Source organism: Petaurus breviceps, unplaced genomic scaffold, assembly GCF_028583685.1.
Source record: "Petaurus breviceps papuanus isolate PSGF00001 unplaced genomic scaffold, PetGlider_PUasm1.0 191, whole genome shotgun sequence".
NCBI classification, from domain to species: domain Eukaryota; kingdom Metazoa; phylum Chordata; class Mammalia; order Diprotodontia; family Petauridae; genus Petaurus; species Petaurus breviceps.
Window position 1 is genome coordinate 4,659,895 of NW_027185811.1, and position 27,582 is coordinate 4,687,476.

At 38.1% G+C, this 27,582-nt stretch overlaps 1 protein-coding gene across 10 annotated transcripts in view; it reads left to right on the forward strand.

The window, feature by feature from the left end:
* Positions 1-27,582, forward strand: part of SENP1 (SUMO specific peptidase 1) — an 83,960-nt gene that overhangs the window by 34,012 nt on the left and 22,366 nt on the right. For 9 of the 10 annotated variants that reach the window (XR_011169157.1, XM_069092667.1, XM_069092665.1 and 6 more), the window contains 8 exons: positions 11,549-11,720; positions 18,790-18,893; positions 18,979-19,271; positions 21,379-21,433; positions 22,687-22,725; positions 24,700-24,784; positions 25,017-25,172; positions 27,403-27,534. Coding sequence is in view for 9 of the 10 variants with exons in the window: in XM_069092667.1 (XP_068948768.1) it covers positions 11,549-11,720; positions 18,790-18,893; positions 18,979-19,271; positions 21,379-21,433; positions 22,687-22,725; positions 24,700-24,784; positions 25,017-25,172; positions 27,403-27,534 (1,036 nt within the window). In the remaining variant the exon portion in view is untranslated. The remainder of the gene's footprint in view (positions 1-11,548; positions 11,721-18,789; positions 18,894-18,978; positions 19,272-21,378; positions 21,434-22,686; positions 22,726-24,699; positions 24,785-25,016; positions 25,173-27,402; positions 27,535-27,582) is intronic. The other variant, XM_069092670.1, reaches the window with a different exon arrangement.

Here is a 27,582-nt window from a genome sequence, read left to right on the forward strand (position 1 = left end):
GATATATTGCTGTCACCTTGCTAGTATTTTGTTGAAAATTTTTGCATCGATATTCATTAGGGATATTGATCTACAATTTTATTTCTCAGTTTTAGCTCTCCCTTGGTTTAGGTATCAGCACCATATTTGTGTCATAGAAGGAGTTTGGTAGGACTCCTTCACCTGTTTTTCCAAATAGTTTATATAATATTGGAATTAATTGTTCTTTGAATATTTAGTGGAATTCATTTGTGAACCCATCTGGCCCTAGGGATTTTTCCTAAGGGAGTTCATCAATGGCTTGTTCAATTTCTTTTTCTGAGATGGGGTAAGTTAGGCATTCTATTTCCTGATCTGTTAATTTGGGTAATTTATATTTTTGTAAATATTCATCAGTTTCACTCAGATTATCAGATTTATTGGAATATAATTCAACAAGATATTTCCTAATGCTTGCTTACATTTCTTCTTCTTTGGTGGTGATTTCACCCTTTTCAGTTTGGATACTGGATATTTGGTTTTCTTTTTAATTTTTTTTAAATCAGATTAGTCAATGACTTATCTGTCTTATTGGTTTTATTTTAATAATTTTTTTGCTTTTTTGGGGGGGGAAAGGGAAGGTAGGGCAATTGGGGTTAAGTGACTTGCCCAAGGTTACACAGCTAGCTTTTGTGTTAAGTGTCTTGAGGCTGGATTTGAACTCAGGTCCTCCTGATTCCAGGGCCAGTGCACTATTCACTGCACCATCTAGCGGTCCCCTTATTGGTTTTTTCATAAAACCAGCTCCTAGGGTTTTTTTAAATTAGTCAATAGGTTTTTTACTTTCAGTATTATTAATCTCACCTTTGATTTTCGGGATTTCCAATTTGGTGCTTAATTGGGGATTTTAAATTTGTTCTTTTTTTAGTTAGTTTTTTTTTTTAGTTGCATGTCCAATTCATTGTTCTGTTCTTTTTCTATTTTGTTGATGTAAGAATTTAGAGAAATACATTTTCCCCTAAATACTCCTTTGGCTGCATCCCATAAATTTTGGTATGTTGTCTCTTTGTTGTCATTCCATTTAGTAAAATTATTTTTTGTTTTTTTTTGATTTGTTCTTTGACCCACTTATTGTTTAGGATTAAAATATGTGGTTTCCAGTTCATTTTTAATCTACTTTTCCACTGTCCTTTGTTGAATGTAATTGTCATTGCATTATGATCCAAAAAGAATATTTAATATTTCTGCCTTTCTACATTGGATTCTAAAGTTTTTATGTCCTAATACATGATCAGTTTTTGTGTAGGTGCCATGTGCTGCTGAGAAAAAGGTATTTTCCTTTCTGTTCCCATTCAGTTTTCTCCAAAGGCCTGTCATATTTAACTTTGCTGATATTCTATTTACCTTCTTAGTTTCTTTCTTGTTGATTCTTTGAGGATTCATTGAGTTCTGAGAGGGAACAGTTGAGGTCTCCCACTAGTATAGTTTTGCTGTCTATTTCTTCCTATAACTCACTTAACTTCTCCTTTAAGAATTTGGATGCTGTGAGTAAGAGCCTGGGCCCCAGAGTCGGGAGACCTGGGATCTGTTCTGGCCTCAGATACTTAACACCCACACAAAATAACTGGCCGTGTAACCTTGAGCAAGTTACTTAACCCAGTTGCTAAGGGGCGGCCAGGTGGCGCAGTGAGTAGGAGCATCAGCCCCAGCGTTGGGAGACCCAGGATTGGTTCCAGCCTCAGATACTCGGCACCCATACAAAAATAACTGGCCGTGTAACCTTGAGCAAGTTACTTAACCCAAATTGCTTTAAAAAAAAAAAAGAATTTGGATGCTATATGTTTGGTGCATATATGTTTAGTATTGATATTGTTTCATTGTCTGTAGTACTTTTTAGCAAGTTTAATTTCCTTCTTTATCTTCTTAAAATTAAGTTAATTTTTGCTTTTACTTTGAGATCAGGATTGCTACCCCTGCTTTTTTTGCTTCACCTGAAGCATAATAGATTCTCTTCCAGCCTCTTACCTTTACTCTGTGTGTTTCTCTCCGCTTCAAGTATTTTTCTTGTAAACAACATATTGTAGGGTTCTGGTTTTTGATCCCCTCTGCTATCTGCTGCTGTTTTATGGGACAGTTCATCCCATTCACATTCACAGTTATTATTACTAACTATGTATTTCCCTCCAACCTATTTTTTCCTTCTGTTTGTCTTCTCTTTCCTTTCATCCTTTCTCTGTTCACCAGTGTTTTGCTTCAGTCTACTACCTGCCCTGATATGCCCTCCCTTCTGTCAAGCACCACTCCTCCCTTTGCTTTCTCTCCTCCCTTGCTACTTCCCTGTTGGGTAAGATAGATTTCTATATTCTACTGATTGTGCATATGATTCCCTCTTTGAGCCAATACTGATCACCCACCCTCCCATCTCCCTCTCCACTGTAATAGGTCTTTTGAGCCTCTTCCTGTGAAATCATTTACTCGATTCTACCTCTCCCTTCCTTCTGCACCCAGCGCACTCCTCTTTTTCATCCCTTAATTATCATATCATTCCCTCAAATTCACCTTACACCTATACCCTATGTCTGTATATATTCCTTCTAGCTGTACTATTAGTAACACATTTTTTTGAGAATTACAAGTATCATCTTCCCATGTAGGGGTATAAACAGTTTAGCTCTATTGAATCCCTTATTTTTTCTTTTCTCCTTTTAACCTGCTTATGCTTCTCTTGGGTTTTGATATTGGAGATCAAATTTTTAAATTTATTTTTTGCTTTTTGGAGGGCAGTTGGAGTTAAGTGACTTTCCCAAGGTCACATGGCTAGTTTTGTGTTAAGTGTCTGGGCTGGATTTGAACTCAAGTCCTCCTGACTCCAGGGCCGGTGCTCTATTCACTGTGACACCTGGCCACCCCCAGATATCAAATTTAAAAAAAATTTTTAAATTTATTTTCAGTTTTCAACATCCATTTCCACAAGATTTTGAGTTACAATTTTTTCTCCCCGTCTTTCCCCTATCACCCACCCCAGAATAGCAAGCCTACTGAATACCCCTTCTCCCAGTCTGTTCTCTCTTATATCCTCTCCCATCACTCCCCTAACTTTCTAGTAGGGCAAGATGGATTTCTATACCCCAGTGCCTGTATATCTTATTTCCCAGTTGCATGTATACAAAAAGCAAGTTTTTTTAAACATTTGTTTTTAAAACTTTGAGTTCTAGATTTTTTCCTTCTTCCCTCCTCACCCACTCCCACTGGGAAGATAGGTTATATATATATTCATATATATGTATGTATATATATTCTTACATATATGTATGTATGTATATTCTCATATATACACACACACATTTTCCCTTCAACTATCCTCATACTGAGAAAAGTCTTACAAGTTACAATTATCATTTTTCCATGTAGGAATGTAAATAGATCAACTTTAATAAATTCCTTATTATTTCTTTTTCCTGTTTACTTTCTCATGCTTCTCTTGCTTCTTGCATTTGACAGTCACATATTCTGTTGAGCTCTGGTTTTTTCATCAAGAATGCTTGAAAATCCTCTATTTCATTGAATGACCATATTTTCCCCTGTAGCATTATACTCACTTTTGCTGGGTAGGTGATTCTTGGTTTTAGTCCTAACTCCTTTGACCTCTAGAATATCATACTCCAAGCCCTCCAGTCCCTTAATGTAGAAGCTGCTAAGTCTTGTGTTATCCTGATTGTGTTTCCACAGTACTCAAATTGCTCCTGACTGCTTGCAGTATTTTCTGCTTCCTGGGAACTCTGGAATTTGGCTATAATATTCCTAGGAGTTTTCTTTTTGGGATATTTTTCAAGAGTGGATCAGTGAATTCTTTCAATTTCTGTTTTGCCCTCTGGTTCTTGAATGTCAGGGCAATTTTGCTTGATAATTTTTTGAAAGATGTTGTCTAGGCTCTTTTTTTGATCATGGCTTTCAGGTAGTCCAATAATTCTTAAATTATCTCTTCTGGATCTATTTTCCAGGTCAGTGGTTTTTCCAATAAGATAGTTCACATTGCCTCCTACTTTTTTATTTCTTTGGATCTGTTTTATGGTATCTTAATTTCTCATAAAGTCTTTAGCTTCCAGTTGCTCCTATCTAATTTTGAAGGAGTTATTCTCTTAAGTGAGTTTTTGAAATTCCTTTTCCATCTGGCAAATTGGGCTTTTTAAGGCATTCTTCTCCTCACTGGGTTTTTGAGCCTCTTTTGCCATTTGAGTTAGTCTATTTTCTTCAGTGTATTTTTGGGTCTCCTTTAGCAGGCTGTTGACTCACTTTTCCTGATTTTCTTGCATCATTCTCATTTCTCTTCCCAATTTTTCCTCCACTTCTCTTACTTGATTTTCAAAATCCTTCTTGAGCTCCTCCATGGCCTATAAGCAGTTCATATTTTTCTTGGAAGCTTTTGATGCAGGAGTTCTGACTTCATTGTCTTCCCTCCTGTTCCATGCTTTGATCCTTTTTGTCCCCAAAAAAGGATTCTGTGGTCTGTGCTTCTTCTGCTAGCTCCTCTTAGCAACCAGTTACTTGACTTTTGAGCTCTTTGCCACGGTAGAACTCTGCTTCCAGAGTGGAGAGAGCTTTGTCCCAAATCACTGGGGTTTTCGCAGCTGCCAGAGCTATTAGGAGGGCACCCTCTCTGCAGTTTGCCTTCCGGTTTTAGGATATCAGGGCAGTTTTCCTTGATAGTTTTTTGAAAAATGCTGTCCATTTCCTCCTTTTTATTATGTCTTTCAAGTATTCTAATTATTGTGATATTTTCTCTCCTGGATCTGTTTTCCAAGTCATTTGTTTTTCCCATGAGGTATTTTACATTTCCATCTAGTTTTTCATTCTTTTAAATTTGGTTGTTTTTGATGTCTCATAAAAGTCATTAGCTTCCACTTGCTCAATTCTACTTTCTTTTCTGTTTGGCCAATTGTACTTTTTAAGGAGCTGTTTTCTTTAGTGGATTTTTGTATCTCCTTTTCCATTTGGCCAATTCTACTTTTTAAGCAGTTGTTATCTTTTTCCAAACTGTTGACTCTTTTTTCATAATTCTCTTGCATCCCTCCCATTTCTTTTCCCAGTTTTTCTTCTTCCTCTCTTATATGATCTTTAAGCTCCATTTTTTAGCTCTTCCGTGAGTTCTTCCTAGACTTGAGACCACTTCCTTCTTTTCTTTTGTGGTTTTGCCCAAAGGCATTTTGACATTGTTGTCCTCTTCTGAGTTTGTCTTTATCTTCCCTGTCACCATAATCACTTTATGTGATCAGATTCTTTTTTTGTTCTTATTTGCTCATCTTTTTTGGCCTTTTTCCTTTCTTTAAAATTTGAGCTCTTTTCCCAGAGTGGACAGGGTACTGTTGTAGACTTCTTGTGACTGCAGGCTCTGACTGATTACTTGGTGCTGTGCTGATGTTGCCCTGAGGCATATGGGGGGGACCCTTGTGCTGTGCTGAGGGGGTGGGATGTAGCTGGCACTGCTGGAGGCTGTAGGGGTCTGGCAGCTTACCTAGTGCTGAGTTGGGGTCCCAGTGTTTCTGCATTTCCCTGGGGATACACTAAAGCATGTGGTGGTTCTCATAACTGGTGTTTCACCTTTCCCTTGACTATGCTGAGAACACATATAGGGTCCTGATGTTGACATTTACCTACTCCAGCACTCTGAGGCTCAGGATCTCTCACTGGTTTGCTGAGGTGGGGCTTGCTGCTGGCTTGCTGAGTGAGACAGACCTTTCCTGCTGATCTTCCCAAGTTTCTGGGGCTCAAGGATTCTTTTACCCCATTTTTTTTCTTGTTCTGCTTTTCCAGGATTTGTGTGGGGGTGCTATTTTATGGTTGTTTTGAGGTGAATATGGGAGAGTTACAGCATTTTATTACTTACTCTGCCATCTTACCTCCCAAAAGTCTGTATATATAAGAAAAAAAATTTAAATAGAAGAGTTCATGTACCCCTGATTTAGAACTCCTACTCTAAAACTACTAACAGATTTTTATCTTTTTTTTAAATCACCTCATTTCCCACTGTATCCCTCCCTTACCCAGAGAGCCATTCTTTATAACAGAATAAAAAAGAGGAAAAATTGATAGTGCAGCAAAACTAATCAACAGGTCAATCAAGTCTAACAGGATATAAAGTATTTAACATAGTTCTCTACCTTTGAAAAGAAGGGAGAAAAGTACATTCTCATACCTCTTCTTCAAGTCATTCTTGGTCATTATTATATACAGTGTTGCGTTTCAAATAGTGTTGTTCATTCTATTTACATTTCTGTAGTCATTGTGGAATAATTTTCCTGGTTCTGCTTATTTCACTTAATATTAATTCATATGTCTTCCTAAGAGTTATTGTTTCTTATGATAATATGGCATCATGTTCATGTGCCGTAGCATTCCTTAGTTCATCAGTATGGACTTTGTTTCAAGTTCTTTACAACCATTAAAAATGGTACTATAAATATCTTGGTGTGTATTGAAGTTTTCTTTTTAATCTTTGACCTTTGGAGATAAATTACTGAGATCTCTGAGTCAAAGGGTATGGACATTTTTGTGACATTATTAATATAATTCTATATTCTTTCTAGAATGGTTGGACCAATGCACACCTCCACCAATAGTTGCTTTAGTGTATGCCTCTCCACAATATCTTCAGTGTTGACTCTATCTTTTCTCATCTTTGGCAATTTGCTTTGTGTGAGCTAAAACAGTTATTTTTTTTTGTGTTTCTTTTATTTTTGTTTTGGAGCAGTCTTTCATATAATTGTTAATAATTTGTTTATTTTTTTGATAAATTTTTTGATAACTGTTTGTTTTCAATTTTGACAATTTATCCAATGGAGAATTGCTTAACTAAAACCATTTTTTTTTGCCCTAGTGTAGTGTGGCAGCTTTTAAAATTCTGCTTTGGTGATGGACCTTTGGGTGATGACAAGATAATTCTCTCTTCTTATTGTACAGGATTGTACTTTCTTTTTATATATATTTGAATATTTGATTTTAAAACTTTCAATTCCAGATTCATTCCCTTCCCCCCCTGCCACCCACCCCCACTGGGAGGACAAGCAGTTCAGTATAGGTTGTACATGTGTGGCTAATGCAAAACAATAACATGGTAGATGTATCGTAAAAGACTGACTATTTTTCCCTCCCTCCTATCCCACCTCCCACTTGTTCTATTCTCTACTTTGATCCTGTCCCTTTTCAAAAGTGGGTGCTTCCAACTTCCCTCCCCCCCAGCCTACCCTCCCTTCCATCATCCCCCCTCACGTCCCCTTCCCCCCCATTCTCCTGGAGGGTGAGATCCCCTATTTAGTGTGTATTTCCCTCCCTTCTCAAGCCAGATTCAATAGGAATAACGTTGACCTATTCCCTTTTGCCTTCCTATTCTTCCCCTCCATTGTAACCATTTTCCCTTGCCTCTTCTGTATGAGATAGTTTGCCCCACTCTGTCTCTCCCCATCTCCTCTCATTATATTCCTCTCACCTCTTAATTTCACCTTTTAAGTATCATCCCTTCCTGTTAAGTTGGTCCCGTGCCCTCTATCTATGTATACCTGTAAACATATATACACACATTCACATATGTATTCATATGCCCGCATACCCTCATATAAAGACATATATATATATATATATATTTCTAATCCATTCAACTACTGAGAAAAGTTTCATAGGTTACAATTATTGTTTTTTTTTTTTAAGCAATCGGGGTTAAGTAACTTGCTCAAGGTTACACGGCCAGTTATTTCTGGGTGTGGTGCTGAGTGTCTGAGCCCGGGATTCGATCTCCAGGTCGTCCCAACACTGGAGCCGGTGCTCTTACTCGCTGAGCCACCTGGCCGTCCCTAAGCAATTGGGGTTAAGTAACTTGCTCTAGGTTACACGGCCAGGTGTTTCTGGGTGGGTGCTAAGTGTCTGAGCCCAGGATTCGATCTCCAGGTCTTCTCAACACTGGAGCCGGTGCTCTTACTTGCTGTGCTACCTGGCCGCCCCAATTATTGTTTTTCCATGTAGGAATGTTAATAGTTCAACTCTGGCCAGGTGGCTCAGCGAGCAAGAGCACCGGCTCCAGTGCCGGGACGACCCGGAGCAAATCCGGGCCCAGACGCTCAGCACCACACTCAGAAACAATAACTGGCCATGCAACCCTGAACAAGCCACTCAACCCTGATTGCTTCAAAAAAATAAATAGTTCAACTTTGATAAGTTCCTTATGATTTCTTTTCCCTGTTTACCTTCTCATGCTTCTCTTGCTTCTTGTATCTGAATGTCAAATTTTCTATTCAACTCTGGTTTTTTCAGCAAGAATGCTTGAAAGTCCTGTATTCCACTGAATGACCATATTTTCCCCTGAAACGTGATACTCAGTTTTGCTGGGTAGGTGACTCTTGGTTTTAATCCCGGCTCCCTTGACCTCCGGAATATCACATTCCAGGCCCTTTGATCCCTCAGTGTAGAAGCTGCCAGATCCTGGGTTATCCTGATTGTGTTTCCACAATATTCAAATTGTTTCTTCCTGGCTGCTTGTAATATTCTCTCCTTAATCTGGGAATTCCGGAACCTGGCTATAATATTCCTAGGATTTTTCTTTTTGGGATCTTTTTCAGGAGGTGATCGGTGGATTCTTTCAACCTCTATTTTGCCCTCTGGTTCTAAAACATCAGGGCAGTTTTCTTTGAGAACTTCCTGGAGGATGCTTTCCAGGCTCTTACTTTGGTCATGGCTCTCAGGCAGTCCAATAATTTTTAAATTATCTCTCCTGGATCTATTTTCCAGGTCAGTGGTTTTTCCCATGAGATATTTCACATTGCCTTCTATTCTTTCATTTGTTTGGATCTGTTTAACAGCATCTTGATTTCTCATAAAGTCCTTAGCTTCCATTTGCTCCAATCTAATTCTCAAGCAATGATTCTCCTCAGTGAGCTTTTGAGATTCTTTTTCCATCTGGGGGTTTTTAAGGCATTCTTCTCCTCATTGCCTTTTTGAGCCTCCTTTGCCATTTGAGTCAGTCTGTTTTTTAAGGTATTATTTTCTTCAGTCAGGCTGTTGACACTCATTTCATAATTTTCTTGCATTGTTCTCATTTCTCTTCCCAATTTTTCCTCCACTTCTCTTATTTGCTTCTTAAGGTCCTCTATGGCCTGTAACCAGCTTGTATTTTCCTTTGAAGCTTTTGGTGCAGGAGTTCTGACTTCACTGTTTTCCTCCTGCTCCATGCCTTGCTCCTTCTTATCCCCAAAATAGGAGTGTAATGTTGGAATCTTCTGTCTGCTTTGTTTCCTTTGCCTGCTCATTTTGCCACTCAATGATTTGACTTTTGGGCTTTTTGCCACAGTAGGACTCTGCCACCAGACAGGGAAGTTTTCGTCCCAAATGCTGGGGTTTTCTCAGCTGCCGGAGGTATTAGATGGGTGCCCTCTCTGAGGTCTCCACACGCTCTGGCAAGCTGGACACACACCCCAGGACCTCCACCCTAGACTGCAATCCAGATCCAAGCAGGTTAAAGCAAGAGCGATGACCCCTCAGACTGGTGCTTGGTCCCCCTACACTCTGCAGGCCAGGAGCTGAAGCCGCCAAGTGGCGCTGGCAGGCTGTGCTGGCGTCTCAGTGGTTTCTCGCTCCGGGGGTAAAAGCCACGCACTCCCACTTCCTGGGTCCCAAAGTCCAGACTGCACTGGCCTCTCACCTTGTCCTTCGCATCTATGTATTGATAAATCTGCAAACGGCCACAGCTTCTGCTGATCTGGAGTCCCTCTGGCTGGCGGCTGGTCAGTCCCGCCCCGGGGCTAAAGCCTCGGCGCGGGGCTGGGCTCGGCTCCCAGAGCACTGCGCTGGCTGATTCCTGCCGGCCTGCCGGGCTGTCCTCAGCGGGAGGTTAGCTTCTCTGTGTCATTTTGTGGGTTCTGCTGCTCCAAAGTTTGTTTAGAGTCCCCTTTTTACATGGATTGGGGAGGGTGGAAGCCGGAGCCGTGGGAAGGTCGTGCTTCTACTCCGCCATCTTGGCTCTGACCCCCTGTACTTTCTTTATTAGCATTGGTAATTATTTACCTGTAAACTACTTTTTCTGTGAAATATTCTTTAGCTTTGGAGCAAATAATAAGTAAATAACAAATAAAAAAGTCTTAAAAATTGATCTAATTTGAAGACCATGATATACTCACAAAGGTACACATTTTACTCTTAACTTTGCTACCTGTTCTCATTCCATTCTTGCCTAACAACATTTGTGTTTTCTCTGTGTGGGAATGTTGGCATTTTTCTGAAGCAGCAATATTTGAGTTCTACCTTCACCTATCCCTTCCCTCTCTTCCACTCCTTCCTCTTCTATTCCCTGTATACTGATTTACCATGAGGAGTAGATAAAGGTAGAATAGCAATGAGATAGTGTATTTTAAGTTTCTTTACTCTTGTTTCCTGATTTTTTTTTCAGATCAAACCTGATTTTCCCTTAGACCAAGGGAATCAGTGGCATGTACTCATTTAAAGAATTAGTTTCATGTTAATATTGATACTATGCTAATTGTGATTTAGTCAGATGTGTATCCTTTTTCTGAGCTCTTAGCTAATGGGTAGGCATCTTATATGTATAGGATGAAAACAGATGAGAAAAAGCACACAGAGATATTGACTCAGTTTTAAAAATAGGGCTTGATTAGTTCTGCCCACAAGGATGTTTTATTTAGTTCAGCTCTCTCTGGGCAGCACAAAGAATATAATATAATTTCTTACTTGGTCTTTTTTGCGTGTGAAAAATGCTGAATTCTAGTTTGACAGGGATATTCTTTGGATGGGAGATAGTTGAAAGCATTAAATCTGTGACTTGAGGAACATTGGCTATATGAGAATAGGTGCGTAAAGGGAGTGAATAATGAGATGAGAATGACAGTGATACAAGGAAATAAAGCCATACTTGTTTTTGAGGAAGGCTTGGGCGCCCTCTGGTGTTGCCTCTCAGGACATTTTTGCAATTCTGTTTTCCATCTTAGTTGCAATGCTGGATCAGAAGATCATAAATCTATAGCGGGAAGGAATTCAGAGACCATCTAGACTAATTCCCTCATTGCACAGATGAGAAACCTGAGACCCAGGGCAGCTAAACAAGTTGCTCAAGGTCATGCAGATTGTAAGATCCAGAGGTGAAATTTGAAGTAGGTCATCCTGGCTTTATAGTCGGTGCTCTTTGGCCATCTTGTCCAACCTCTTTGTTTTATGGATGAAGAAACTTAACCTCTCTCGCTCATGCTCACACAAGGTCATACATTTGAACAAGACCACACAAGTAGTAATTGGAAGAGCGGGGACTTGAATCTGCGTCTTTAATTTATCCAAAAAATTGAGGTACAGAATGGGGTGGTCGTGAAGAAGTATGTGTGTGTACACACATGTACATGTATATGCTTAAGTGCGATCTAACTGTCCACTTCCCAAGCATATGATGGATATGGTTCATTTCTGTTAGGTAGAGAGATCAATGCTATTGTATTTAGTTGAATTATGTTCTTTCCAAGAGAAAACACACAGTGATTATTAAATTAATCTTACCTTTTTAAAACTGTCAACTAATGTTTTTTGTCATAATTTCTTTTCACAGTGGCATGTCAAACACTTTTGTTGGAAAGTCAAACCATCACTGTCATATGACTGCATATGAAAAAACCTTTCCTATTAAGCCTGTTACAAGTCCATCATGGAGTGGTTCTTGTCGTCGTAATCTTTTAAGCCCAAAGAAAACCCAGAGGCGATATATTACTACAGCAGAAGAGGTAAGAAAAGCTATTGGATCTCTTTCCTCACTCAGCTATCTGATATTCCAGTTTGTCTTTTTTTCTCATCATTTTTAAAAAAATTTTATTCTTATTTTTTATGATATCTTTTGTTTTGAAATTATATTAATTTCTTTTTTTTTTTAAGCAATTGGAGTTAAGTAACTTGCTCAAGGTTACACGGCCAGGTGTTTCTGGGTGGGTGCTAAGTGTCGGAGCCCGGATTCGATCTCCAGGTCATCCTGACACTGGGGCCGGTGCTCTTACTCTCTGTGCTACCTGGCCGCCCCAATTACATTAATTTCTGAGTCTTCCCTCCCCTCCCTTACATAGTGAACCCTTTCTTATGGTAAACAGTTAAAAAGGAGGAAAAAAATAATTTCAGCAAAACCAACCAATAAATCATCTGTGTCTTGACAGTGTATACAGTATTCTGTACCTAGTCCATCACCTCTTGATCCCCCTGAGCTCAAGCTTGGTCATTATAATTACTCTTGTTCAGTTTTGTTTTCTTTTGTTCTTTTCATTTACATTGTTATACTCCTGTATATTGTTTTTCTGGTTCTGCTTACTTCATTTTATATCAGTTCATACAAATCTTTGTCTTTCTCTGAATTATTCATATTCCTCATTTCTTATAACAGTCATTATATTACATTCTTCTATCTCAGTTTATTTAGCCAATCTCTAGTTGAAGGGCATTGACTTTGTTTCCATTTATTTGATCGCACAAAAAATGCTACATTGAATAATTTGGCTTATCTGAGACTGTTCTTTCTGCCTTTTATTTCTGTAGAGTATATGCCTAGCAGTAAAATTTCTGGGTCAAAGATTATGGACATTTTAATGACTTTCTTAGCATTATTCCATGTCTTTTCACAATGGTTAGAACAATTCACAACTCCACCAACACTGTATTAATATGTTTGTGTTCCTGCAACCCTTCTAGTATTGGCCATTTCTCTCTTTTTTTCATCTTTGCCAGTTTGCTGGTTGTAGGTTTTGTTTTATATTTCTCTTATTAGTGATTTAGGGCAGTCTTTCATGTGATTGTTAGTAGTTTGAAATTCTTTTGAAAATTTTTTACTCCAATCTTGGGGAAGTTCAGATAAGTTTATTGACATTTCATATTCGTAGTTCTTTTGTAAAGCAGTTTGCATGCCTAGGTTTTTAATAAACTTTTCTTGAAGAAAGAAAATTTTTTTCTTCCAACCATAGTTATGAAAGATACCTAATCTCATTCCTTTCTGTTTTTTATGGTATCATGTCCATCTTTCTAGCCTTCTTGTGTTTTTCCTATCTAATAACCATGCCAGCTGCCATTCACATTTTCAAGGAAGTATTTTATGCGAGTTCTTATTTTCTCTGTTGCCCCTATTTCTTTTAATTTCTCTTCTCACTTGAGCAATATTCCATACGTCAAATCATTCCCCTTCCCCCGTTTAGGATCTACTTTAACCTTGCCTCCTTTGAAACCTAATAGGCTAGGTGAGTTAGATGTCATCTCTGTTAAATGGCTTTCACTCTTGATCCATCCCTAAAAACTTCCAACATCAAGAAAAAGACAAGAAGTGAAATCTAGTAGTCCCTGCTCCCCCAGCCTCTTATTCCCCAAAAAAGGAGGAGAGGGGATATGTATGTGTATGTTTGTGTGTCATCATACTTGAGAATTGGAACCTTTTGTCATGACCATGGACCGTTACGTTTCTTTGGATATCATAAGTATTCTGTTCAGCATTCAATTCTCTATGGACATTCAGCAAATGTTAAACACCAAAAGCCTGTGTTTATGATTTAATTTTCAACTGCATGAAAGGAAATATAGTATGCAGTTGATAAATTGAATATTTACTGTGTGCAAGGCTATGTGTTAGAGACCATTATAAAGATATGTAAGGTATTATTATGTTTGTGTAATTTTTTACAATTTTAAGAGTGATTTCACATACATTAACCAGTGTATTCTTCATGACAACATCTTGAGGTAGACAGATAGGTATTATCCTACTTTTTGAGATGAGCAATTGAAATTGAGACCAGTTAAGGGACTTAGCCAAGGTCATACAGTGTGGTTTAATGGAAAGAGTTCTTGACTGAGTTTCTCAAGACCTGTGTTCAAATCCTGCCTCCTATACTTTTTTGGGTAGTGACTTTGAACAAGTCATTTATTTCTCTACATTTCAGTTTCTTCAGCTGTAAGGTTGGAATGCTTATACTCACAACCTCTCAGTTATTGTGAGAACTAAATTTAATAGTGTATGTGAAAACAGTTTGTATGTTTGTAAAGTGTGATACAAATGTAAGGAATTACTGTTAGTACTAGTAGTAGTTATATGAATGTGTTTTTGACTCCTTTCACTTTACTACATTGTCTTACATTCTCTGGATCATGGACCCTGCCCTCAAAGATCTAGTTGGAAAGATAAGTCAAAAATAAGGGAAAAGTTAAATAGTGCCAAGAGATATCACAAGACAAAAACCTGATTAATTACTAAATCTTTGTTTATAAATGGTGTGATTTCTGTTGGTTACCCCTAGAAACAGGAGGAAGTCAGGAGAAAAGGTATCAAAGGGCTAGACTGACATAACAGTCAATCAATCAGTAAACATTTATTAAGTACCTACTATGTGTCAGGTACCATGCTAAGCTCTGGGGATATAAAAAATGTAGGAGATAATATCTGCACTCAAGTACTTCACAGTCTAATGGGTGTGTGTATGTGTGTTAAATAAATATATACAAAGAAGCTATATACAGAGTAGCTAGGAAATAATTAACAGAGGGAAAACACTAGAATTAAGAGAGGTTTGGAAAGGCTTCCTGTAGAAGATAGGATTTTATTCAGTTGTTTGCAGTCATGTCTGACTCTTCATGACCCCATTTGGGGTTTCCTTGGCAAAGATACTGGAATGGTTTGCCATTTCCTTCTCCAGATCATTTTCCAGATGAGGAAACTAAGGCAAACAGAGTTGAGTGACTTGCCTAGAGTCACACAGCTATTATGTATCTGAGACCAGATTTGAACTTAGGAAGATGAATCTTCCTGACTCCAGGCCCAGTGCTCTATCCACTGAACCACCTAGGAAGTCAGTAGGTGGAAATGAAGAGGGAGAGCATTCCAGACATAGAGGACAGTCAGAGAAAATGCCTGGAGCTGAGAAATGTAGTATTTTCTTTATGGAACAGTGAAGAAGTCATTATCACTGGATTGAAGAGTAGATCGTGTGGGAGAAAGATATAAGAATACTGGAAATGTAGGAGAGAGCTAGATTATGAAGGGCTTTGAATAGTAAACAGAGGAGATTCTATTTGATGCTGGAGACAAATAGGGAGCCACTGGAGTTTATTGAATAGTGAGCAATGTGGTTGGACTTGAGTTTTAGGCAGTTCACTTTAGTGGCTAAGAAGGACTGCAATAGTGAGAGACTAGAAACAGGCAGATCCACCAGGAGGCTATTGTAGTAGCCCAAGTGTGAGGTAATGAGGGCCTGCACTACAGTGGTGGCAGTGTCAGAGGAGAGAAGGGATCAGCTATGAGAGATATTTGCAGAGGTGAAATCAGTAGGCCTTGGCAACAGATTGAAGGGGGACAGGTGGGGTGAGGAGTCAAGGATGACTGCTAGGTTGTAAACCTGAGGGACTGGGAGGAAAATGATTCCCTCTACAATAATAGGGGAGGTAGAAGGAGAAAAAGATAGGAGCAGAGATAATGGGGTTTATTTTGGGCATATTTATTTTAAAATGTCTTTTGGAATCCAGTTTGAGATGTCTGAAAGACAGTTGCAAGATTGAAAGTCAGTAGAGAGGTTGGGGCAGAATAAGAAGGTTTGAGAATTGTTGATATAGAGTTGGTAATTAAATCTATGGAAGCTGATAAGATCAGTAAGTGAAATAGTATTGAGAGAAAAAAGAAGAGTGCCCAGGACAGAACCCTTTGGGACACTTAATGGTTAGCAGATATGCCCTGGATAATGATCCAGCAAAGAAGACTGAGAAGGAGAGATCAGACAGTAGGAGAAGCAAGAGAGCAGAGTCCTGAAAAGCTAGAGAGAAGAGCGTGAAGGAGGAGAGGGTGATCAGTGGTGTCAAAGGCTACAGAGAGGTCAAAGAGAATGAAGACTGAGAAAAAAATGTTGGATTTGGCAACCAAAAGATTATTGGTAGCTTTGGAGAGAGCAATTTTGGTGTGGAATAAGATGAGAAGCCACCTGTGAGGGTTAAGAAGAGAGTGAGAGCCAGCAATACTACCACTAAGACTGTATCCTCAGAAAAAGGAAAAGGACTTATATGTACAAAAATATTTATAGCAGCTCTTTTTGGAGATGGTAAAGAATTGGAAACTTAGGGGTGGCTAGGTGGCGCAGTGAATAGAGCACCGGCCCCAGAGTCAGGAGGACCTGAGTTCAAATCCAGCCTCAGACACTACACACACACAAAAATCAAGCTGTGTGACCTTGGGCAGGTCACTTAACCCCAATTGCCCTCCAAAAGAAAAAGGCAAAAAAAAAAAAAAGAATTGGAAACTGAGGGGATACCTATCAATTGGTGAATGGCTGAACAAGTTGTGATGGACTACTGTTGTGTTATAAGAAATGTAGAGCAACTAAATCACTATTGATTAGAGAAATGTGAATTAAAACAACTCTGAGGTACCACCTCATACCTATCAGATTGGCTAATATGGCAAAAAAGGAAAATGAAAAGAAAAAGAGAAGATATTGGAAAACTGGAACACTAATGTGTTGTTGGTGGAGTTGGGAACTGATTTAACCATTCTGGAGAGAATTTGGAACTATTCCCAAAAGGGCAACCAAACTCTGCATACTCCTTGATCCCACAATACCACTACTAGAGATCATAGAGATCATAAAAAAGGGGCAAGAATATTTATAGCAGCTCTTTTTGTGGTGACCAAGAATTGGAAATTGAGGGGATGCCCATTAATTGGGGAATGGCTGAACAAGTTGTGGTATATGAATGTAATGGAATACTATTGTGCTATAAGAAATGAGCAGGCGGAGGCGGCTAGGTGGTGCAGTGAATAGAGCACTGGCCCTGGAGTCAGGAGGACCTGAGTTTAAATCCGGCCTCAGACACTTAACACAAAAACTAGCCGTGTGACCTTAGGCAAGTCACTTAACCCCAACTGCCCTCCAAAAAATGAAAAGAAAAAAAATGAGCAGGCGGATTTCAGAAAAACTCAGAAAGACTTACATGAACTGATACTGAGTGAAGTAAGCAGAACCAGGAGAACATTGTACATAGCAACATCAACATTGTATGATGATTAACCATGATAGACTTAACTCTTCTCAGGAGTACAATAATCCAAGACAATTCCAAAAGACAAATCCAAAAGTGATGGAAAGTGCTAACCACATCCAGAGAAAGAAATATGGAGTCTAAATGCAGATTGAGGCATATTATTTTCACTTTAAAAATTTTTTTCTTTCTCACATTTTTTCCCTTTTGTTCTGATTCTTCTTGTACAATATAACTAATGTGGAAATATGTTTAACATGATTGTGCATGTATAACCTATATCAGTCAGATTGCTTGCTGTTTTGGGAGAGGGAAAATGAAGGAAGGGAGAGAGAAAAATTTGGAACTCAAAATTTTACAAATATGATTGTTGAAAACTATCTTTACATATAATGTGGAAAAAAATAAAATACTATTAAGGAAAAAAAAAAGAAATGTAGAGCAAGATGATTTCAGAAAAACCAGGGAAGACTTAATGAATTGATATAAAGTGAAGTGAGCAGAACCAGAGGAACATTGTACATGCTAACAATATTGTACAGTGATCAGCTGTGAATGACTTAACCATTCTGATCAATACAGTTACCGAAGACAGTTCTGAAGGACTTATGGTGAAAAATGCCTTCCACATCCAGAGAGAAAAACTGATGGAGTCTGAGTACAGATCGAAGCATAATTTTTTAACTTTATTTTTCTTACTTTTGGAGGATAATATAGCTAATATGGAAATGTTTTTCATGATTTCACATGTATAATTGATATCATATATTTCTTGCCTTCCCAATTGGTGGGGAAAGGCTGGAAGAAAGGAGAGAATTTGGAACTCAAAATTATAAAAACAAATAAGTAATGGATTTAAAGTAAAAGGAAAGAGTGGGAGGAGAAAAAGTATTTATATGACAGTTTTGAGGAGTTTAGCCTCCAAGAGCAGAAGAGATATGGGGTAATCGTTAACTGTGTAGAAGGATCAAGTGAAGGTTTTTTTTCAGGATGGGGAAAACATGGGCATGTTTGTAGGTAGGAGGGAGTGAACCAGTAGAGGTATTGAAGATAACTGAAAGTGTGGGGATGATGGAGGGGTCATTCTGTTGGAGGAGACCCAACGGAATGAGATCACTTGAACAGGTGGAAGAATTAACCTTGGTGAAGAGGAAGGTTGTGTCATGTGAAAGAAAGGTAAAGGAAGAGGGAGATAGTGGCAAAAAGCATGTAAATGATGAGTCATTTAATTTCTGGAAAGTCTTTGCTTCTCTTAGAAATTAAATATAATGGAAGAATTAAGTCTTTAGGTAAATGTCCTACTTTTTTGTTTTAAACAATCTTTCTCAATTTAACACACACTAAAAATAATCCATTTCTGTATACAAATTAGAACAGAGAAAGAGGATCATGTGTGAAACTGCAAATCTCTATTATGTATAGATTGCTTTTTTTTTCCAAAAGCATAGTAAATTAAACATGTTAAACTTTCAGAGCTACTCTACTTTTCTGTGTTTCCTTCTGCTCCTCTGTGCCTCTTTTAACATTGTACTGGGGGAAGTCAGAATGTATACAGATAAATAAGTACCAGATAATTTGACGAGGGAGCAGTAATTAAAAGGAAGTGACCTTTGAGCTTCTAAGAAAGTTAATGATCTGAAGGTGCTAAAGGGAAAAGGGCCTGCATTTTAGGCATGGAGTGTACGAAGGTAGCACAATTCCTGGCTCTTTCTTTTTTCTTCCTTAGGAACCTGCCACAGTTTTGGCAGAACCTCCCAAACACTGTTTTCAGAAGTAAATGCTTGACTTTTTTTATTTTTTTCACAGACAGTTCGAGAAGGAGAAAGAGAGATCTACAGACAGTTGCTACAGATGGTTACTGGAAAACAGTTTTCCATAGCCAAACCTACCACACATTTTCCTTTACACCTGTGAGTCACAGAAACACAAATTTCAAGTTAATCTGATGCCACTGTTTAAGTACTTGATATTGAGACTATATTCTTCTCTTGTTAGGTCTCGATGTCTCAGTTCCAATAAGAGTGCTTTGGAAGATCCAGTGTTTAAAGATTCAAACTCACATGCAGCTCAGATCATTGGCTCTGACACTCCATCAAGCAGTTCAGCCAGCATTTTAAATACCCGAGAACAGCTGTCCCATCCCACTATACCATTTCCCCAGCCTCCCTACCTTCCAGATGTTGCTACAAATGAATGCAAGAATTCTGATCTCCACAGCCAACCTCACCAACACCCGTCTCCTCCACATCAGCCAAATCACATACCAGCTCCAAATGCACAGTCTGAAGGTAAACCTATTGTTGTACAAATAGAGTGTAACCTACTACTTGGGTTTTTTTTTCCCTAGTGTCTTAATTTCTACTCCCAAATTAGAAATATTGTTATCTAGTCCTGACTTAATTAGATCTAGAGTCTTATTAGCTACAGTACACCTTATGATTAAATAGGCCTAAAACCCCCCCCAGAATCCCCCAATTTTTAAATAAAATATAAAAGGCAAATGACAAGAGACAAGCTGATAATTTATCTGTGCACATTTAGATGTATAACCTACTCTTGAAGTTATTTTTGTTTAATAATGGGGCTTGTCACTCAAAAATATCCATTGGCTCTGTGTTCAAGATTGTTATGATTGATGGTTGTTCATGGTTATACTGCTGAAGCACTATGGGATCTTCAGTGTTGAAGGAGAGCAGTCTCGTAGTCTGAGCAATTAGAAAGAAAACACAAGCATACTTTAATAAGGCAGGGCAAGACAGTGTGCTGGAAACAGAGAGATTGGGCCAGCCCTGGAGTCTGGAAGGGAGGCAGCAGTCTACATGAGAAAAAGCATTTTGTTGGGAATCAAATCTGCCATTTACTACCTAACATGACCAGGGGCGAACCTCTCTGGGTCTCAATTTCCCATTTTAAAATGAAGGGTTGGACTAACTAACCTATAATGTTACTTCTAGCTCTGATGATCTTATGATGTTCCTCTGACACTGGTTCAAATCTTTTCTGTTTGTATATGGAAGGGATCATATTTGTTGATGTTTTTCAAATTCACAGCACTTTAAAAAAAATTTAAAAGAGAAGAATATTTTAGCAAAACTAGCACATCAACCACATCAGACAGTATGTGTAATATTCCATACTCATACTCCTCCACCTCTGCAAAGAAGGGTGACAGGGACATCCTCTTATCTCTTTCTGGGCTAAACTTGGTCATTATAATTATACAGCATTCAGATTTTTTGTTCCTTCTGCTTACATTATTGTAGTCATTGTGTATATTCGTTTCCTGGTTCAGCTTTCTTTAAACATAAATTCATATCTCTTTCTGTGCTTCTCTGAATTCTTCATTGTTTGTTATGGCGCAGCAATATTCCCTTACATTCCTGTGAACCCAGTTTGCTTATCCATTTCCCAATCAATGAACACCTGCTTTGTTTCCAGTTTTTTGCTATCACAAAGGCATTGCTTTTTTTGTTGTATGTAGGGCCTTTCTTTCTATCTTTTTCTTGCAATATATTCCTAACAGTAGGATCTTTGGGTTAATGGTATGGATATTTTAGTTCCTTTCTTAGCATAATTCGAAATTGTTTTCTAGAATACTTCAGACTGTTCACTTCAGCACTTTCAACATTGACTATTTTCATTTTTTGTCATCTTTACTAATTTATTGGGTGTGAAGTGAAACCTCATAGTTGTTTTGATTTCTGTCTGGAGATGCTGAGGTTTTATGTGTGTATTTATTCTTTACCCTGCTCCTTTACCGAACCTTCAATTGTCTCCATTTCTTTGCTAATTCTCTGGGGCTTTTTGAAGTAGAACATGTCTTCAGCTAGTAGGCATATTCTTGTTTCTTCTTTATCAGCGTTTATGCTTTTAACTTTTTTCTCTTATTGCTATCACTAGCATTTGTGGAGCCATGTTAATTACAACAGGGAAAAGGGAGCATCCTTGCTTTGCTCCTTTTGTGGAAGAGATGTTAATTTCAGGATTTGCTTCTTTAAGTTTGTTTCTCTTAGTACATTGTCTGGGCCCATGAGTTCTAAGCTTGCCCCCATGCCATATTAATAGGAAGAGAGAAATGAAGGGAAAATTGTGAAAGGGCAAACTGATGATTTATTTCATCCTGGCAATTTATGCTGCAGGATTTTTCAGCTAGAAATTTAATATTTTCTGGCATTGGATCTGGTTCTTATCACTTTGTGAATTCATTAGCCCTTCAAACTCATCATAGTTTCATCTGACTTTGTTCCCTTTGTGGAACTGGAATGTAGCCAAGTATGGGAACTTGCGTTGTAGCTGATTAAAAAATGTAGGAAAGTGTGCTATATTGATTATTACTAATAATTACATAAGTAATGACTAATTCTTATTAATTGAGTGCTCTTTGTTTTTGTCTAGGATCAGACTCTGTCATTTTACTCAAGGTGAAAGATTCCAGATCTCCCACTCACAGGTAAACTTTGGAAAGGTCCATGTTCTTGCTCTTATTAACACAAGTGTAGAAAGCAAGCCAATAGGAATCCCTGTCCAACCACGAAGACTCCCATGGTTGGAGTGAGGGCATAAGGAATATGAGGCAGCATTATCTATTAGCTGGAAGACTAGGAGAATCACTATTTAACACAATTAGTAAATATACATAGTTCTATACTGAGACTTTGTTCTCTTAAAATAGCTCTCATGAAGGAAGGGGTTATCGGGTTAGGTAGGGTTGGCCTTCACTCCAATAGGTATAAAGTTAAGTTGCTACCCTGTTTCTGTACGTATTCTGTTATATTGGATATATTTTTGGAGCCTTGTGGTTTTCAGTAAATAACTGATTGGGTTAGGTAAATTTTAATTCAAATGGGATTTTTTTCTTGTTCTTTTAATTTTACTTAAATTTTATATTGTTGTATTTTGGTTTTTACATAACCTTCATTTCTCAGTATATTTATTTTTCCTTCCCCTTCCTTGAGAACCATTCTTCTTAAGAGAGTCAGATGGGCTTTTGAGAGCCCATGTGTACATATATTTTCAAGAGAATATAAATACATTTGACTAACATTACATTTTTAAGAAATGGTGAAAAACTCATTTACTTTGAACCTTTGTGGGTAAGAGAGTAATAGTTCCAGTTCAATTTATTTATCTTGGACTGGAATGTGCTTCCTCATATTATGATGGGTTCTTCTCTGACCCTGTGGAATAGTACTGACCTTTATTTCTTTGCCAAACTTTGGCCCTTGTCTCTTGATTCTATTAATATGCATACAGTTTAATCTATATGACTATTTTCCTTTGATGCCCATTATAGCTTTTTTTTTTTAAGACCTATGAATTTTATTGGTGTTGGAGGCCTTACTGTTAAGGAACTTTCTTGATCAGGGCAGATCAGTACCTTCTCTGTGTCATGACTTTTAGAGAATTGTCTAGAAGCACTAAGAGATTAGATGTTTCACCCAGGATCACAAAGGCAGTGTGTGTTGGGGCAGGACTTGAACCCAGGACTTCCTGATTCTGAGGCCAGCTCTCTAATCACTATCCATGCTGCCTATCACCTTTCTGCCCAGTTACAATTATTTCATTTGATCTAAATGTCTTTTACTTTGCATCTAAGTAGTTATGTTTAGTTCCATTTTAAATTCTTGGTTACTTAATGAAACTATTTCCACTTTCCCATAAGCCTACTGTTCATTTGTCACATTTTCTTTTCCTCTTCCCTAGTCCTTCCTTCTTCCAGGCAGAGCTGTGGATCAAAGAATTGTAAGTTACTTATTTTTGGAATATTTTTCCTTTTTTTTCTATCCATTTTTTTTATCCAAGTAGCAATCCAGTCATCTAGTTAGTCAATAAGAATTATTCAATTACACCATCAGTTCATTTTTAGAAAATTCTACTGGAATTAAAGCATTTTAAGTACTTAGTTTTGTTAGAAGTAAAATAATAGTTGAAGCCAAGTTCAATTGGAAAAGTATTTCAGTGCTAGTCATTATTTAGAAATGGAAAATACATGTTCTTTTAGTTTTCACATTGGTAAATATAATGTACTAACATTTCAGAGATCCAGAGTAACTGGCAAAACTGCTAGAGTCTTTAGCACTCAGTTTCCAAAACATATGCTAGATATCTGGTTTTTTTTTTCAGAATTCTATACCAGGACTGGTTCTTGTCCCAGAAACCCAGGCTTTGGAGACTCCATATGTAGTTATTCCTCCAACCTGCTACCAGCCTTCCCACTTTTAGTAATGTCCCTTGCTGTCCTTCCCCACCCTCTTTGGTCCATTGAGGGAAAAAAGCTAATATATTTTACCAGAGTTTGCACACTAAGATTTTTTCTACAAATAAAAATTGTGTTGAAAACCAGTGAGACTAATAGAAAGGAAAATATTTTAAACCATCTTCTTGGCTTCCTTTTGGCCCTGGGCACCTAGGATCATAGATAAAGAGCTGGAGAGGATCTCAGAGTCCATTTATTCCAGCCTTCTTTTTACAGTTGAGGAAACTGAGGCCCAGGAAGGGTAAGACTTAAATTGAGGCTAAAGGTCACACAAGTAGTGTTCAGAAGTAGGATTTGAGCCCAGGTCCTCAGATTCCAGAGCTTTTGTTCTTTTCACTGTACTGTGTTGCCTAATGGTGATATATATGCAGTTCTATAGAGGAAGTATTCTCACTCTATTCATTCTTGAACAATTTGATTTAGTTTCTTTGGTCTGAAGAGGATATTAGAATGGATAAGAAGAAGAAAGGGAAGGGGGGCTGGTACTTTGCACTGAAGACAGTGACTTGTTATTACTATAGGGGCATTAAATAAGACTTCCAAAACCTTCATAGTAAATAATCACCAGGACTAGTATGCTGATGTTGACCTCTGATTGTCTTGTTATCCCTGGTGGTTTTTTGGAGGAACTGCATTGAATTGGCCATTTACAAAGCTAGTCTGCAGTCTTCTTCTAGGGTAGCAGATTTATATATCCCATATGTTTTGTAGCTCTTGTGGTACAGAAGGTAAGTGGATATGCTTACAAGGCAATACAGATGGAATAGTTTGGGTGTTATGGATATGAACCTTACTGGCAACTCACAGTGTTGTTAGGGTTTTTCATTTCTGATGTTCCCTTAGAGTCCCTTCAGGACCAGAAGTGATTACAAGGCAGTGCTCCTTATTCTTCTTCCACTCCAGTTTGGAGCAACCAGTCCCCCTTTGTAGATGATTTTTAAAGCCAAATTTCTTCTTTTTGTTAGTTACTAACGTAGCAAATTGAGTCATAATGATACTTTCTTGCTATGTTTCTCTTTCCCTATATGCTGATTCCCATTCTCATCTTTGGGAAAGGCTGTAGTTCCAAATTTTTAATTTCCATTTCAAAATCTCACCTTCAGTGGCCCCAAAAGATTATACTGACAAGCAACCTGATTTTCTTCCTCATTTATACCAATATGGTTGCCCTCTATATCCTGATTTCCAGTATTGTGAGGTTTCTCTGCCCTGGAGCAAGGTGAAAAGACTAATGTAGTGGGAGCAGGGACTTTGAGATCTGGTTACCTAAAATCATAGATAAAGAAGGAGCTAAAAGATCTCAGAGTCCATCTATTCACAGTTGAGGAATTGTATGTAAATTCACATAATTCACTTCATTTCTTAAAATGCATTTCTTATTTAATTCTTAATATGCATCTGAAATGTGTTCAGTGCTAAAGAGATGTCACTATTTACGTAATTTTTTTTCCAATTCCTAGAACCAGCGTTTATGATTCTCGAGCACGGGAGAGATTACGTAAAATTGAAGAACAGAAAGCTCTGGCATTACAGCTTCAAAACCAGGTAAAGGGGATAGACTGTTGGCCCAGCCAAGCTGAGGGCATCTGGATTTGGGATGAAGTCTGTTGTGACAGCTTAGATCGTGCATTGTATGTTAAGTCTATCAAATATTCTTCAGCCTGAAAAAACAGTGTAGAATAGTTTTTCTTTCTCTGTCCAGCTTGTACCACTCAGAGGTAGCAGGCCTAAGTACAGTGACTGCACAGCCCTCTGATTCAAAAGGTCTCTCTTTCAGAGACTGCAAGAACAAGAATATTCTGTACACGACTCAATAGATCTGCATCTTCGAGTGCCTCTTGAAAAGGAGATCCCGGTCACAGTCACCCAGGAAGAAGAGAAAGAGCCTAGTAAAGTGACTAAAAGTGAAAATGAGTTTCCTGAAATCACAGAGGTGAGTTATATCCAAGGGATATTTATGTACAAGCAGATATATCATGTTTTATGCTACATTGGAAAGACAGAAGCCTATTTCAGAGAGCAAAAGAATAGAAGAATTTGGGTGGGTAGGTGGCGCAGTGAGTAGAGCACCAGCCCTGGAGTCAGGAGGTCCTTCATTCAAATCCAGCCTCAGACACTTAACACAAAAACTAGCCGTGTGACCTTGGGCAAGTCACTTAACCCCAATTGCTCTACCTTCCCCCCCTCCAAAAAGCAAAAAAATAAAAGAAGAAGAAGAATTTCTAGTATTTCATTTTCACTGCTCTTGTAGTGAAGTGTTACTTTTGAGCTTGATTTTATATTAGCGAACATTGAAGATTAATGATAGGACCCTGATTCCTTTGAGGAACTTCATTGAAACACCCTTTATAAATGTAAGTCACACTTTTGTTTTTATATCACATTAGTTTCTAAATAACTTTAATTCAGATTTGGCCCAGGAAATCTCTTCTTACTTTCACAGTTGGTTGAAATTAACTTTGCCTTGTACTTTCAAATTAAACATTTAAATAAGGCCTTAATGGATTTCTATTGATGCACATTCTAGGTCTCAGAAATATGCTTCTTTAAGCAGCATAAGACAATTACTTGTTTGCCTTAAGACTGTGTACCATTTGAATGTATCTCCTCCCTTACCCTAAGATGTACTACCTTCCCTTCTCAGCAAGCTGTCCCCCTTAAAAAAGAATATAAGAAAAGAAAAATAGAAAGGGAAAAATCAGTTCAGCAAAACTAACCAACACATCAGCCAAGTATGACAATGTATTTTGTGTTCTTGCATTCATAGTGGAAGGAAGGTGTATTTCTTCCTCTCTCCTTCATGACCCAAACATCATTAAAATGATACAGCATTTAGTTTCTTTTGGTGGTGTTCTTTCCATTTATGTTGTAGTTATTGTGTATATTGCTTTCCTGGTTCTTCTTATTTCACTTTTTGTCAGGTTATCTGATCATCCTTAGGTCATAATCAGAACATGCTTCTCTGAATTTTATTCATATTCATTGTTTCTTATAGCTCAGAAATATTCTATTAGAGATATATACCACAGTTTATTTAATCATTACCAAATTAATGGCTATCTACTTTGTTCCCAGTGCTACCAATGAGTTTTTAATGTTTTAGGTATTTAAAGACTTTGGTTTCAAAGAATAAGGTAAAAAATTTTTGCATATTTTAATGATCTACTAGTTAATCTTTATTCCTCTTTACAAATTTTTGTCGGTAGCAAGTAAGTATATATCGTACATATATGTTATATTTTTATCAGAAAAAAATAGTGCTCATAGGGAATAAAATTTTTTAAAAGGCTACTTTTCCCAGAGAACTTTCTAACTAGTGAGACAAATATAACTGAAAATATTTTGGACTAGAGCATAAAACTAGAAGACTTGATGAACGTTGAATGTTTGAAAGCAAAAATTGGACTAGAGAATTGGAATGCTGTCTCAGGCTCAGATAGTAGTGTGAAGCATCTATCTGGCCTTCATGTAGAAGTCTGTCAGTCAATAAACTGGCATACCGACTTTGTGCCAGGCACAGTGCTAAGCACTGGGGGTAGAAAGAATGACCAAAGAGAGCCTCTTCTCTCTTTGCTCTCTGTGTGCTCCCAAGGAGCACATGGTTAATGGGGGAGACAAGATGCAAACATGCTCTATGTAGGATAAATGGGAAATACTCAATAGAAAGGGCAGGCATTAGAATCAAGGAATGTCAGAAAAGACTTCCTATAAAAGGTAGGTTTTAGCTAGGATTTGAAGGAAACCGAGGGGCAAAAATTGAGGAGGGAGAGCATTTTGGGAATAGGAGAGAGCCAGGGGAAATTTCTGGAGATGGGAGATGTTGAAACTGTCTCGTTTGAAGAACAGTAAGGAAGCCCCTGTCATTCGATTGCAGAGTAAAAGAAAAGGAATTAAGTGAAGGGAAGAGGAGGAAAAGATACAATGGTGAACTCTTAAGTAGTCAGGGGGACTGCCGTAAAGAAACAAGAGCTAAAACATAGGTGAGAAGGATGGGGAAATGTTCCTTTGCATCTCAGTGAAGATTATAGACTAGTTGTGGTGGTGATGTGGAGGAGGAGGAGGTGGCAGCAGCGGCGGCAGCAGCACAGGAATCAGTGGAGATTGGCTCCTGACTGTAAAAGAAACGACATTTATTTGATTGGTAACAACCTTTGGTTCTTTAGGAAATGGAGAAAGAAATAAAGAATGTGTTCCGTAATGGCAACCAGGATGAGGTTCTCAGTGAAGCATTCCGCCTGACTATCACCCGCAAGGACATTCAGACTCTCAATAACCTGAACTGGCTCAATGATGAGGTAATTTCTCATCTGTTTCAACATTAAACTCTTTTGGCCAAATGGAAT